Here is a 16,287-nt window from a genome sequence, read left to right on the forward strand (position 1 = left end):
CTCTTTGTTCGCAAGATAGCTTAGAAACAATTAAATAAAGGGTTAAACTTTTACTTTCAAAAAGTTTTACATTGATAGTTCATGTAGTAATCACATATGCATCAGTAAAAGTTGACGATAATGAACAGCCTGTAAAAGGGATCAGGAGCGCCGGGCCCGCGCTTGAGCGTGAATGCCTTTTTGTCAGATTTTTTACTTGAACGTCTCAAATTTGGTTAAAAAATTTCACGCGCAACGAGGGCGGTGTTCATGCGCATGCGCGGGCCCGGCGCTCCTTCCGCGTGCAAGTCGTTCATTATCGTCAACTTTTACTGTTACTAGCGCGTTTATTACATGAACTATCAATGTAAAACTCTTTGGAAATAAAAGTTTAACGCTTTCTTTAATTGTCTCTAAAATCCCGGTCCGATACGTCCAATAATTAATTAACAATTAACGTTATATAAAAAAGTTATCTCGGGAACGAAGAGGCTTAGGAATTTTTTTTTAAATTACCGTAAAAATAAGGTCTAATTTAATGCAAAAAGAGCGAATTCCCGAGCGGCTTTTGCCTGACCCTGGGACAATTTCTTTGTAACGCTGTTTTGCATGTCCTTAAAAACAAGTTACTTTTTGATATACTTCATCGGCTTAGAATTTTGGAAAATTTTCAGACTTACTGTAAATTAGCTCAGTAGGTCCCCTTCGAATTTAAATAAGAGCACATAAATCTGATACAAACTTAACAAACAAACTTAATTTACAGGAGCATGTTATAAGCATAATGCAAAGGATATTTAGTGCATCTATACAGTTTGAAATAGTATAGAACAGTGCAATATAAAAAGGGTGTGTAAAGTAGTGTAAATTGATTTTCAAAAATAGGGGTGGAAGGTGTGATAATTTACCAATTTCGGACAATCCGATTGAACAGACGACATACGCTGCAAAATACGGATATAAGTACAATAGTGTGGAAAAAATAATGGAAATTGTCAACTGTTTAAAATTAATGTTACAATTTTTTAATGAGGTAATTTCCTTCAACCGCAAAGAAAATGGCAATGTCAATTACTTAATTAAAAAAAAATTTTGAAGAAATTAATTAATTGAAATTAGCAATATATAAAATATTGCTAAATGTCTATTGGTACCCTGTTGGGGTGGTATAACTGTTAACGTATGTTAATACACCGTTTTTTTTTTTGAGTAAGGTTCTATAATTCTATATTTTCACATCTTCGATAATTGGCTTGTGCAGTAATAATTAATTTATAACTTGTTCTTAAATTTTTCATAAGCACTTTCCTTAAGGAGGTTTATCGGGTACGGAGGTACATCTAAAGTCTAACGAGAGTTTCTGTAGATTCGCTATTGACTAAAGTAGTAAGCCTTTAGATCTGTCAACGTTGAACTTGGCTGGCTCGCTCGCCTCGGCGTTCGCTCGCTCGCGTTCGATCATTCTGTTTGCTTGGACACCTGCAAATTTCAAATAATACGCAACGTCGAGACCGCGGCGTTGTCGCTATCACGCATATGGAGGATAAGTTAGTCAACGACAGCAATTTGAAGGAGAATTATGATAAATTATGTATTCTCATTGCATTCTCATAAGACTTCGTACTAAATCGTGAAAAATTATTTTATTAGTATCTCGTCTCTTAGGTATTCAAACTAGTTATAATTTTGTTTGAGGATTTTCTTCATATTAATAAGCTTATATTAATTTTTTATGAATATTTGTTTGTCAATTCCAAATCAGATAAACCTCCTTAAATAAATGTTGAAAAATCATGTCGACAGCTTAACCACAATAAATAATTTCTAATTCTTAAAAATTTGAAACAATCCGAGTCGTTCGAAGATCATTTGTGACATCACACCACTCGACTGGCTCGACCCGATGACTTATTGCGCTATTATCTATTTTCTTGTGCATGTTGCTACCACAATAGACCAAAATATGCTAAAAATTACTACATTTGACGTTGGATCCGAAAATTTTAGTTTTATTCAGGACTTAAATGACGTCAAAATAAGAAAGAAAAAATACAACTCTCCCCATTTTTAACCCATTTTCTTTTCGTGTCGTAGTTAAAAAGTTGGAAAGCACCTCAATTTATATAAAAACTTACTTGCAAGGTGTTACAGCTGCTAGTCTGTTTGATTTGCCTGATATACTCTTCTTTCGGGGACAAATCCAGGCTGTTAGCAGAAGCGGGCCTCCAGGTGATCTCCGACGCTATCCTCTTGATCTTACTGCTCCTGCTCGGGCTCCTCATGGCCTTGTTAACGTCGAACAACGTCTCCGAAAGCCTCCTCTGTATGGTAGGTCTGTTTAGGAACCCCAAGGGCGTTAAAGAGGGCCTCCTGGACCCGCACGTCGACGGTGTCCTAGCCTGGATCTCCTGATTCACCTCGCTCTTGGTCTGTTTCTTCCTCCAGTAGTTTTGGAATGTCTTCCTCAGGGTCTTGCTCTTGACCCCGTACAGGAAACCGTTTATCGGCAGGGTGGATATCAGTAGGGTCGACGCCAGGGTGTAGAAGTGGGGGTGGAGCTTGCCGTCGTACACCATCTTGTTGCTGGTGGAGGTCATGGAGCCCAGCGTGGCCTCCCACAGGATTATGACGTAGTAGGGGACGTAGAGGAGCAGGAAGGAGCCGAGCAATTGGAATACGCTGTAGATGGCGCTGCGGCCGCGGAACTTGGGGCCGCCGGAGGATGGCGTCGTGACCGTCGGGACGAAGAAGGGGTTTCTTTGGTGGGTGATGGTTACCTGGGCGGACAGGGTGACCTCGTAGATGGCGGAGGCGATTCGGTGGCGGTGGTAGCGGGCTATCATGAGGATCTGAAACGTATCCAGATTTTTTATTAACGATTTGATTTTAACAAGTTTGATTTCCTTAAACTTTTCAAAGATTGGAAGTGAGTGATCTAAGACCTATAAAAGATTGGAAGTGAAGCCACAGTTTCTGATTAATTAGTCAAGATCTAGTTATATAGGGTGAGTCATTAATAATGGTACACAGCTTAATGGCAGATTGTTAACGTCAAAATATAGGGATTGAGCCAAACATGCCTTCGTATATACTTGAACAAACAACAATTTACTGGGCGGAATTTATTAGGCTCTAAAGGGTATTTGAGCAAAACTCACTTTTAAGTTGCAACATATGATGACGGTGGCGGGTAGCAGTAACGTAAAGGCCGTATACAAGGTGGAGTACCACAAGGTTCCTCCGCCTGCGGAAAAATCGGGTCCGCACGCCCCCAACCCTGGTATGTAGCTATAAGGAGCTACCGTGAATAGTGGTGGAATGCATAGAAGAATTGCTATGGCCCAGCCGCATCCTAGACCAGCTAGGACCTGTGAAATGACAAAAAATTCGTTGTAGCAAATAAAAAGAAGATGAAGACGTTATCAAAAAAAAAATGAATAATATTGACGATTGTTGAAATGAAAGAATGTTTAGTTAATAGCAATAGTTATTTGTGCTCTAATAATTATAACGGTTTGCCGGCAACAATTAAGATACTTAATTAACACCCTGTATATTTAATTTTAAATTGGCGAATATCGGTTGTTAAGTTAATTAAATGTTTATATTTATTCAAGGGTAAGGGTCATATAAGATACGGTATTGCCTTCTAAGAAGAATGGCTGTCCAAAACACTAATTGTCTTCCCCTTCGAGGTTCAATACTCCGAGAATGCTAAGGATGTCGGTGGCATTTGAAACGTGAAATTGAGAGATACGTGCTGCCCATCTTATTAGAGATAATAATGCTTGTAAGTTGTAATCACCGTTTCGTCTGTCGACTGCAGGGTACTCTCAAATGGGCTATTTCCAAAACGAGGGGTATTCACGCGATTAGTTTTGAAATAGCCCACTTTTTATGGCGCCTTTACAGGTTCTAAAGCCTTGTATTTGCTTACTGGGTGTGCGGGAATTTTGTTACCATACTTACACCTCTCGTTCACGAATTACTCTCACGTATGTAAGATTTTTTCATATTCTCACGTGTATAATCGCTCGTCCAACTATTTGAATTTCTAAACACTTTGTATATCTGCGTTGCTTTTTTAAATGTGCCTAAAATCTCTATTACTGTTTTTATTCAATGTAGTTATCTAAAGAATAACAAAAGCTGTTTAAAAACAATGAATTTAACAAGTTGTTAGTTAAAGAAGTCCTCTAGTGCATTCCTCAAATCTTATCTCAAACATTTCTACTTAACAAAGCTTAAATGCCATCCAGTTACTGTGGATCGTAGAAGAGTCTTATTGTTCGGCTCAGAGATGAAAACCTCGTAGAACTCGTAAAATTTCCCAGTCTTTTATGATTCGGTTAAATCTAACTTCTATTTACTTAAATTTATTTACGTAGGACTAGGAAATCCACTCGGTGTGATGCTCAGTAATAAAGAACTTAATGTAATTCCTACGCTGATGGGTAAGTTTACAGCTCTCTTGTTTATTGGTATAAATGAGAAGACTGTCATTGTTTTCGGAACGAGGATTAACGAGATAACAAAACATTTATTTCATTCGTTATAAGTAAAGGGAATCGCTTGGTTTCTGTTTGTCTATAGTTAGAGTACCGGAGATAAATTAACTTTTTTGTCTATGGTACAAAATAACGGCTTTCAGTGTCAATAATTCCATTTCCTCTCAATTTTTGCACGAAATAACTTCGTTTAAAAAAAAAACAGGCTTAATATCACGTCACAAACCTTCCAAAGACAATTTTGTATAAAGTAAGTACATAGGTACTTTCTTTTCCGTCAAGACTACCAAAAAGGAACGATTTGTTTGCACTTCTTTTAAATCCGAAATTAGCTAAGACAAAGCAGACAAAATTGAAATTCAAGAACAGAAGAAATGGAACTTACAGCTGTTTATTCTCTGATATAATCCTTTACCCCCTTTGAAGCAATATTTCATTGTTAAGGTTTTTAAGAAGAGCTTACGCTCTATAAATGATTATTATGAGATTATACCGAGTAATTATTCTGACATGAAAATTATAATATAAAACTATAAGGTTATTTCCACCAGCGAAAGTTTGTTTAATGTTATACATATAAACATAAATTACTTATAAACAGGGTTAAATAAGAATCAACCGTAAACACAGTAATGTTAGAAAGATTAGAAAATTTGATTTGTTGCTAATTGCTGGGCAACTAACAGCAATCTCTTCCATTACGCTTATTGTATTCTCAAACTCACACTAAAAAATGGATAATTCTCACGATACCATAGTCACTATAATACACTACACAGTTTATGCTTGGAAAATACTGTTTTCGTTATCAAAAGATTCGTTCTTAAATTGATTTAAAAGTCATAGGTACGTATAAAAGGGAGAATGGAGAATTGACAAAAGATGTTAACTGTTTCTTTGTTGTTTCCTGCTTGTTTGTTAATTGCTTGCCACTTGTTTCTGAATTGTTGCCTAATTGTTTCTTATTTAATTGTTTCTTAATTGTTTCCTACTTGTATCTTAGCTTATTAATTGTTTCTTGTTTCCTACTTGTTTCTTAATTGTTTCCTAAACGTTCCCTACTTAATTCTTAATTCTTCCTAATTGTTTTTAACTGTTTCTTGATTGTTTTTTAATTGTTTCGAATTTATTTTTTAATTCCCGCAGACAATCCACAGAGAAATGGGTTACATTTAATAACATTTTTTAATTTTAATTAAAAAACCCAAGGAATAAGTTGTAGAAAATTTACCAAGTTTTTAATTTACCAACTAAATTGTTTCCTACTTGTTTCTAAGCTTATCAATTGTTTCTTAATTGTTTCTTGTTCCCTACTTGTTTCTTAATTGTTTCCTACTTGTTTCTTAGCTTAACAACTGTTTCTTAATTGTTTCTTGTTCCCTAATTTCCTAAACGTTCCTTACTTAGTTCTTAATGCTTCCTAATTGTTTTAACTGTTTCTTGATTGTTTCTTAATTGTTTCGTATTTATTTCTCAATTCACGCAGACAATCCACAGAGAAATGGGTTGCTTTTAATAACATTTTTTAATTTTAAATTACAAAACCCAAGGAATAAGCTGTAGAAAATTTACCAAGTTTTTAAATGTACCAACTTAATTGTTTCTTACTTGTTTCTTAGCTTATCAATTGTTTCTTAATTGTTTCCTACTTGTTTCTTAGCTTATCAACTGTTTCTTAATTGTTTCTTGTTCCCTAATTGTTTCCTAAACGTTCCTTACTTAGTTCTTAATGCTTCCTAATTGTTTTAACTGTTTCTTGATTGTTTTTTAATTGTTTCGAATTTATTTTTTAATTCCCGCAGACAATCCACAGAGAAATGGGTTGCATTTAATAACATTTTTTAATTTTAAATTACAAAACCTAAGAAATAAGTTGTAGAAAATTTACCAAGTTTTTAAATGTAACAACTAAATTGTTTCCTACTTGTTTCTTAGCTTATCAATTGTTTCTTAATTGTTTCTTGTTCCCTACTTGTTTCTTAATTGTTTCCTACTTGTTTCTTAGCTTAACAATTGTTTCTTCATTGTTTCTTGTTCCCTAATTGTTTCCTAAACGTTCCTTACTTAGTTCTTAATGCTTCCTAATTGTTTTAACTGTTTCTTGATTGTTTCTTAATTGTTTCGTATTTATTTCTCAATTCACACAGACAATCCACAGAGAAATGGGTTGCATTTAATTTTTTTTTTATTTTAAATTACAAAACCTAAGGAATAAGCTGTAGAAAATTTACCAAGTTTTTAAATGTACCAACTAAATTGTTTCCTACTTGTTTCTTAGCTTATCAACTGTTTCTTAATTGTTTATTGTTTTCTAAACGTTCCTTACTTAGTTCTTAATGCTTCCTAATTATTTTAACTGTTTCTTGATTGTCTCTTAATTGTTTCGTATTTATTTCTCAATTCCCGCAGACAATCCACAGAGAAATGGGTTGCATTTAATAACATTTTTTAATTTTAAACTACAAGCCTAAGGAATAAGTTGTAGAAAATTTAACGAGTTTTTAAATGGTCCAACTAAATTTATACAAATTTATAATTTTTACATAATTTCGTTTACGAAGATAAATTAAAACTGGCAATTAAGAAACACATTTTTTAAATTTTTTAAACTACTTTGGAAACACCCCGTATTATACGTTCCCGAAATTTTCAAAGGCAACAAAAACACGATCGGATTCAACATTTTCGAGTGATGACCTTGTACCTCTTTTTCGCACAAAACATTTGTAAAAAAATGGGAATTAATGAAATTAAAAGAGCACCGCCGCTTACCTTTTTCGGGCTGACGATGTGGCTGTAGTGCAGGGGGGCCGCGATGACGTAGTACCTGTCACAGTTGAGCCCGCATATCGTCCACAGCGCCAGGGGGTGTAGCAGCGTGAACAGAAAACCGTGGAGAACGCAGGGGGCGCCCCCGATCGACCAGTCGCTGCCCCTCTTTCCGGGCGCGGTAAAGATCAGGAACAGAACGCCGAGGAGGATGTCCACGGTGCCAAGGTGGAACAGGAGGATGTTGTTGGCAGTTCTGATCTGGGGACGAGATTAAAGCGGATAATACGTTAATTAGCGCGGCTCTTTGAGCGGTGTGTGTTTCAATTTGGAACGCGTGGACGCACACGCAACTAATTATGATAAGGGACGTACGGGGTGGTCCATAATTCTCTTTTTATTACATTTTACTCTTTCGCTGTTGATATAGGTCTTTGAATGGGCTGTAAAAGGCACGCAGAAAACACACTGAGGGAAATAGCTACACCAAAAAGGTGACGATGCCGTAAAAATGATAAATGTAAAAAATTAAATAAAATCAGGCTGAAATTTCAGAATTAAATCCAATATTATATTATATATTATAACAGAGAATAACAAAAAAAATATATATTTTACGAAGCAACTGAATCGGAAATTTCAACCAGTTTCAAATCACCTGCATTTACTAACTAGAACTGTATATTTTAAAACCTAATTGAACTTAAAATTAAACTCGGCAAAAAAATTAAGGGAGCGGAAAAATTTTCAAATTTTTTTTAGTGATATTTGAAAGACTGTAACTTCGTAAATAATAGTCGTATCGAGAAAAAGGAGCATTTTAAAGCTTGCAAATTCTAGTTTTGAAATTTTGAGATGAAAATTTTTTTTGAACAGGCGCAGTCATTGCTGTCAGTGATTGCAGTCATTGTTGTAATGTCATATAAGCAAAATAAACTAAATAAATAAATAAATAAATAAATAAATAAATAAATAAATAAATAAAAGAAATAATGCAAGGCAAACAATTTACAATTTTTTTTTCAAAACTGCACATCTGATATTTTTAAATATCAATTAATCACGATTAAGGTGAAAAGAAATTTTTTTGATTTATTTTTCTCACAATTTCGCGTTAATTGTATACCGACTTTTCCAAAGCTTGAAATTGGAGTCTTATGGTATATCTTCTGCTCTATTAACTCTGTTTAAATCCTATTTTAGTAATAGGTACCAATTTGTGCAGTATCGAGGCTTTCAATCATGTAAATTCCATCAATCTTCAGGAGTTCCGCAAGGGTCAATTCTGGGACCACTGTTATTTATTATTTTTATTAATGACTTAACTGAATGCCTCGATGTCAACTATTTACTATATGCGGACGACCTGAAGTTATTCTTGGAAGTTAAATCATCTACTGACTGTACTACATTACAAGATAATCTTGACAGATTACACAATTGGTGTTCATGTAATAATCTACCTCTGAATGTAAGTAAATGTAAATTTATGACTTACAGTCGACGCAAAACTAATCTAGATTTTGATTATAAAATTGGTGAATCTTTTTTAAATAGAGTTACGCAATTTACTGACCTTGGTGTTACTTTCGATACCAGATTATCGTTTGACGACCACATTAGTTTAGTAACCAAATCTGCTTATAGGAATTTAGGCTTTATTTTGCGTAATTCTAAGGACTTTCAGAACGTAAAGATTCTAAATATATTGTATGCAGCATTTGTGCGTTGCAAACTTGAATATGCATCGGTTGTTTGGAGTCCCATTTATAATATCTATAATATTCATTTAGAGAAAGTACAACGGAGATTTTTAAAGACTATTCATTTTATTAGTTATGGATTTTATCCTCCTCGTGGTACACCTCAAGATTTATTGCTTTCTTGTTTTAATTTTAATAGTCTCTGTCGTAGGCGAATTATGTTTTCAATTATATTCCTTTTTAAAATCATAAATAACACGTTAAATGCAGACTCGTTAGTCTCAAGGATTTTATATCATGTTCCTAGACTTAATTCTAGATTTCACTCCGTTTTACAATTACCCACACCTCGTACCAACTTACTAATAGCATCTCCCCTATATCAAATGATTTCCAATTACCAGAAGTATGAAGATCGACTTGATATATTTTTTCATTGTATGAATGACATAAAAAAATTGTTTGTCTAGTAAATGTAATCCTTATCTTGTATATGTTTGTTAGCTTATTTGTTTTATCTGTCTGTTATTGTTTATCCTTAAGTTTTTTGTCTGGATTTTATATTTTGATTGCTCTATGTTATGTAGTATTTATATTTTTATATTTAATGTTAGTTTGTCTTTTTCTTTTAAAATTTAGTTAAGGTTTTCTGTTTTACCTTATCCTATAATTGGGACTTTGTCCCGTTGGATATTGTAATTTCTAAATAAATAAATAAATAAATAAATAAATAAATAAAATAAATAAAATTAATTACTCATCAAATATCGAAAAAAAAAATAATAATTTTGAAAAAAATTAAATTTTTCAAATTTTTTAATTTTTTTTGCATTCTTTATTTTACAATTTTACATTGAATATTTCAAATGTCGAGAAAAAGAACTCGTTTTGAAATTGAAATTGTGACAAAAATAATAAAGAAAAATTTTGTAAAAAAAATAAATTTTTCGAAATATATTTGCGTAATCTTTTTTCAGTTTCACACTGAATATTTCAAATGTCCAAATGTTGAAATTAAAAAAAAAAATTGAAATTTTGAAATTTATTTTTTTTTGATTTCCAAATATTCAGAAAATTATACTGAATAATTTTCTGTTTAGTTTTGATGCCATTTTTTTTCACATGCTGTATTTCATGGAGTTAGAATTAATTGCATTGCAAACGATTATTGATCTTTTTTTCGAAAATTTTCATGCCTTTAAAAAACAGTCTCTTTTCAAAACTACCAATTTTTTTCATTAAAAAAATACTCTTAAATTTTAATAACTTTCTTTTTCGATATTTGATAAGCATTAAATATGAAATAGTGGAAAAAATAATGCAAAATCGAATTTTTTTTTTGATATTTGATATTTAACCAGAGAACAGTTGTACAGTGTTCTCTGATTTAACGCGAAACAGAAAAATAACCCAAACAATTTTTTTCCATAAAAAGAGTTCATGCGCACATTTTTGCAATTATGTATTTCCTTTGATTACGCCGAGAGCGATGCACAAAAAAAATTTTCATCTCAAAAATGTTTTATTTTTTCTTAATTTTTTTTGCTGTGTATACAAGACGCCCATTAATTCGACTGCCAAACTTAGACGACAAACAAAAAAGTGTTCTTTTTATGAGCAGCCGTAAAGCCGGATCTGTTCTGAAATTATTTAAATACGGCTAAAGTTTAATTAAGGGAAATCTTTTATTAACCTGATTGCAGCGGCTTATCGCCCAATTTCGCTGAATGTGAAATTAAATTGCTTCTTAGCGAAAGAGAATAATACCTTCGTGAACCCTACACAAATTAATTTATATCTTTCCTCTTTGCTTCTGGTATTAGAAAGATCGTATTACGTTGTAGAAACAGTGAACGTTAATTTATTTTACTTTTATAATTCGGCGTTATGATGAACGCTGAACCAACATTTAATATCCCTACCGTCCATATTTAAACATTATGTAGGTATGATATGAAAATAAAACCAAATAATGTAAAATTGAGTCTGGAACAGGATTAGGTTTTTATCGTGTGCAAATGCGACGGCATCTTTGATTGTTCAAATTACGTTGCCTCCGCTGTAACTATTATAGAGTGTTTCACAGCTAGTATCTCAGACTTCGAAAGACACTGTCACGTTTCGCGCTAGTTGTGCTTGCTATTTTTTTTCGTGTCGTAGTGTTTTAAAATGTAGAAAAAAATTGGTAAAAAGTTCAGCGTTCCAAACCTTCTGTTTTTTGAAAGAAGCGTAGATGATATAAATTGAAGTGATATGAATTGTCAGGTTAAGTTTAGTTTCTTTATTGGCGCCGCAATATACAAAGCATTTGCACAAATCAAATAAAATAGAACCATTACATAAAAAGGACAAGAAGGTCTGTCAATTGTTAACATGCATGTTATACTTTAAAAATTAAAACGAAATAAAAAAAATAGTTTGACTATTTTACGCGATATTAACGCTTATGAACAACATTATTTTAATTTATTTTCATCGTAGAATCTAGTGGAAAAGTTTGGCCCATTCTTTAAACGGACACCCTGTATATTCGTACTAATATAATACGTTCTTTTTTATTTTCACCCTCATCTTATTAATGAAAACTCTGTTGGTGATCGAGTTTCTACAATCTACAATGCAAATTACGATGTACATTTTTAATAACTGAGACGACTTGGAGGCGCTAATTGTGAAAATAATTTAATTTCGAGCGGTCGCTTTATTAATTCCGTTACTTCTGTAGAAAATTAAAAACTTTACTGCTTTATAGTCGCGACAAAACCAACAAAGGCTGATTTTTAATGGGATCACAATACCACTGAGGTTCTGACACATATACAGGGGCGTCAAAAATTTGGCTTGCCACGCAAGTGAGTGAGTCAATAACAGTCTTGAAAATAATAACAAAAATAATAACAAACAGATATTGATGTTACGTAAAGAAAGAACAATTAAATTTTAACAAAAGTAAAGATATTTATAAATGCTCTAAATGCATATACCATTATTTTCAATGCAGGAATTTATCATTCGTTGCGTGTTTAGGTAGATTCTGTTTCAAACGCATTTTGTTTTGGTAATTTAATGTCTATTTCCAGCGATTTCTCTTTGTCGACTTTTAAATCAAAATTTGTTTCTCGAAGCTAGGGCTAGGGCCAATATTTTTTCTAATATATATGTATAGTAACCGCGCCTAATATTTTTTTACAGATCGTAGATGCTATAGATAAATCTTCTTAGTTCAAAAGTTTCAATATTAGGTTCGTACAATCAAGTTTGCGCCCAATATATTGATAGTGATGTTCTCTAGACTCGATTTCTCTTCATGCGCTAATACTATCCAATAAAACGTCTCATTTAAGATCCCGTACATCCTACCGATTGATTTATATGTTTTCTAATTGCTTTTGAAGTTGAAAGACTCCGAAATACGTCTCTAATAATTCCCTCAATAATAAATCATTTTCTAAATTATGGCGAATGCGCAGGTGATCCGAACACGACGCTCGTTTACGGCTTCCTCTACGAGTTTATCGAAATATTCGAACACAACTGTCGCCCGTAGTAGCTCGAAATTACCGCTTAATGAGATTACACCGTCTGCTTTTGTCTGGTAATTGCAGTTCCCGAAACTGACTGCACTTAACTCGAACTGCCTGTTATCAGTGGGATTCCTGCGCGAGGCGGGCGCATCGCCTTGCATTAACGGTTTTCCGGTATGGAGAGTTTCAATTGCTAATAAACTTATCGCAAACTCCACTCGCGACACACGCGGCACGTGCGGTTCGAATTCTGCGGATTCGGAATGATTTCCAGGTGGGGTAAAATCGTCTGCACCTGTGTCTGGAGGATAGGACAAAGGGAAGGGTGCAGAACCGCCGACAGACCGCGCAACTGGCCGTTCTGACGTCTTGATTAAGGGTGTCAACCTGTCAGGATCGTCGGGATGAGATATTTGACGTGGGTTTTGGTCTATTAGTTGCTTCGTTAGATACATCAGATCGCGGCTTATAAAATTAATGGTTAGGTGAAGGGGAGCGTTGGTAATAACCAGACGTGTCGTGTGACAAAATGAACATAGTCAAAAACTCAGATATTAATATTGTACCTACCTACGTCTATTAATAATGTGACACCTAAGTAACAAAGTGAATTATAGTCCAGTCAAATTATGGAAAATACCACGTTTTTTGCCAAAATTTAGTTCAGTAATCAAAGGCAGGTAAAAATTAGAAAAAAACTCCGTATAATTGAATGAACCATTTTACCTCAGTTGAATGTTAGGGCTTCATTTTGAAAATGGCGTCCAAAGTTCGCAAAAATACTTTTTTTAATTTAAAAAAAAACTGAACAATTTAGAAAAAAATATTTTAGACAAAAGTTGTAGAACTTATTATAACAAAAATTTTGAGCCCAGTCCGATGTCAATTGATAAACAAATGTATTAGTTATTGTAAAAAACGGCTAAAAATCGATTTTTTTTAACTTCTATATTTTTAAAACGAAAAAAGATTTTTTTACGAAACTTTCTAAATATGTAGTTCTTGGCAAGTAGAAATAGGTGAATTTTTGTAAAATTGTTAAATATTTGATATAGTTTTTGCAAAAATCGAGTTTTTTGAAAAAAAACATTTTTTCAAGTTTCATTGTCAATAAATCATACAGTAATGCACTTACGTGACCCATTTTGGGCTTCAGATTTTCTCTAAGAGATATTTTCCTGTGCAAATTGTGCGCGTATTGCAAAATAATTGGAAATATGCGAAAAATCTACCGAAAATTTGATTTCTTTTTCCAGGTCGAAAAATGTAGATCTTTTTCTTATCTTAAAAAATCGGAATGGCATTATTGTCAATTGAAAGCTAAAAGCATTTTTTAAAAATAATAATAAAAAATAAGGGCCGTTCTGATTATATTTCAACGATAAGAAAAAGATTTACGTTTTTCGACCCGAAAAAGGAAGTTAAAGTTTCGGTAGATTTTTCGCATATTTCTAATTATTTTGCAATACGCGCATAATTTGCACAGGAAAGTACAATTCTTAGGGAAATTTTAAGCCCAAAATGAGTCACGTAAATGAATTTCTGTATGATTAATTGAATCTTGAAAAAAAATATGTTTTTTTCGAAAAACAATCAAATATTTTGCAATTTTACAAAAATACACTTATTCTACTTGCCAAGAACTCTACATATTCTGAAAGTTTCAAAAAAAATCTTTTTTCGTTTTAAATATGTTTTTAAAAAATGCGATTTTTAGCCGCTTTTTTGCAATAACTAATACGTTTGTTTATCAATTGCCATCGGCCTGGGCTCAAAATTTTTATTATAACAAGTTCTACAACTTTTGTCTAAAATATTTTTTTCTAAAATGTTTAATTTTTTTAAATGAAAAAAACTGTTTTTTTTCGTACTTTCGACGCCATTTTGAAAACGGAGCCCTAACATTCAGCTGAGGTAAAGGAGTTCATTCAATTCTTCGGAATTTTTCCTAATTTTTACGAGTCTTTGTTTATTGAACTAAATTTTGACACGTAAAAACCTAATTTGATTGGACTGTATACAATTATGTCTACGCTTAGAGTGAATGAAAGGACACTTGAAAAAAAACTTTTCTTGTATTTAAAATGAGGTTGTCATTGAGAAAATTAACGTTTCATGTACTGGGTATACAAAAAATTAAACAATTTGAAAATATAACACCAAACTAATTTAATTTTTACTCTCGAAAAAAAATCACTTTGACAAAAATATATATCCACGGTTAGAGTGAATAGGGTGTGAACTGGGAACATGCGAAAGAACTAAAAATGTTACAATTTTTATTTATTATTTATTATTGTCGACGACGTTTTAAGTACGAAAAAAGATATGACAGAATTCCAAGTTATGGCAAAATTGGTACACTTTTTTTTATTAAAAGATGCGTGATAAAAAACTTTCCTTCCGATATGGGAAAGAAATATTTTTTTACAGAAAATCTTGCTTGCGACTTAATACAATATTTATTTAATCTTTGACGTTACTTCATTTTACTTTAGCGAGTAGGTTGTGACGGAAATAATATTTTATTTTACACTTACTGGAACACTAAATTCTGTTTAAAAAAACTGATAGTAATTATCGCAAAAATATTAACTTTGCAGCACATGCATCTACTACAGTGGTGCGGTAAAAGCGATAACATTTATCGCCAAGTTGGTATCTAACGCAAGAATTTAACAAAAAATACCCAGGTGTGCATGTGCAGGCTAGTTCTACAGTCAGTGAATGAATATCATACGATGTCAATAAGAAGACGCTCAGAATACTTAGGGAGTTGTGAAAAAGTCCCACATACAAAAAATTTTTAAACAAAATCAAATTCTTCGCCAGCTTTCAACCACGCTTTAGCTTTAGAGCAATAATTCCCAAAGACTGAACCAGTTTTGAGTACGAATTGTTTTATTTAAAAACAGAGTTTACTGGTTGTGACATTTTCATATTTTTGTTGTACATGAAATACAAAATAAAAAAGTGTTAAGTACCAACTTAAGAGGCCTTCTGTGACAAAAGTGCTTTTTTCAAATTCGTGAACAACTAACTGCATCGCCCTCGTATACGTACCTGTCTAGACAAAATGACGACAATCAAAATGTATCCGTTAATGACGAGTCCGACTACAGAGATCAACGTGAGCGGTACAGACAGAAATAGAGATATCATCCCGGTAGACAATGTCCATCTACCTCATATCTTCGTACAGCGAGTAGTATGGATCCATATCGTTCTTGATCATTGCCGATGCGAGTCAGCCGACGGGTCTGCAACAAACGAATGTACCTGTAGTTTCTACAAATTAAACATTTTCTTCTTAGAATTCAAAAAACTATAATGTCTCGCGTATCTTTTCCGTTAGGGTACGCTTCGGCCGAAAAAAATTCCTAACCTTTAATATTCAAGTGCTCCATATTTTGCAATAACAAATTTCATTTTCATTAAATAAAATTTTACTCTTTATTTTATTCGACATCTAAAAAATCAATGAATCGTAAACCCGCCAAACCCTATATCATTGTAATCGGTGAAATCTGTCTTTCTAAAAATGTTAAAACAGGGTGGTCGACAATCATCGTATCTCTAAAAATAAAGTAGATATAAAAATACTACTTGTGTAGACGTATTTATAGTCCAATTAACTAAGCCTTTAAATCGAAATTTTGCCAACATCGCTGAATTTTTGATATGAGTTAGTTTAAGGTATATTATAACAATAAGTGAGAGTAATTTTTTGTTCAACCCCCGGCCAAGGGTGGAAAAAGATAAAACAAAGGGCTTTTTCAAGATAACTCAAAAAGGGTAAGAGCT

The 16,287-nt window shown here is 33.0% G+C and overlaps 2 protein-coding genes across 3 annotated transcripts in view; one reads left to right on the forward strand and one right to left on the reverse strand.

Moving 5' to 3' along the window:
* The window catches only part of LOC108903462, a 105,567-nt gene that overhangs the window by 32,645 nt on the left and 56,635 nt on the right, over positions 1–16,287 (forward strand). The window lies entirely within an intron of this gene.
* The window catches only part of LOC108903459, a 141,684-nt gene that overhangs the window by 6,830 nt on the left and 118,567 nt on the right, over positions 1–16,287 (reverse strand). The window contains exons 4-7 of the mRNA XM_018705654.2: positions 15,547–15,743; positions 7,260–7,517; positions 3,138–3,347; positions 2,115–2,828 (exon numbers count right to left, since the gene is read on the reverse strand). Of these exons, the coding sequence (XP_018561170.1) occupies positions 2,115–2,828; positions 3,138–3,347; positions 7,260–7,517; positions 15,547–15,645 (1,281 nt within the window). The 5' untranslated portion in view covers positions 15,646–15,743. The remainder of the gene's footprint in view (positions 1–2,114; positions 2,829–3,137; positions 3,348–7,259; positions 7,518–15,546; positions 15,744–16,287) is intronic.

The sequence above is a fragment of the Anoplophora glabripennis genome, unplaced genomic scaffold (genome assembly GCF_000390285.2).
Source record: "Anoplophora glabripennis isolate ALB-LARVAE unplaced genomic scaffold, Agla_2.0 scaffold82, whole genome shotgun sequence".
NCBI classification, from domain to species: Eukaryota; Metazoa; Arthropoda; class Insecta; order Coleoptera; family Cerambycidae; genus Anoplophora; species Anoplophora glabripennis.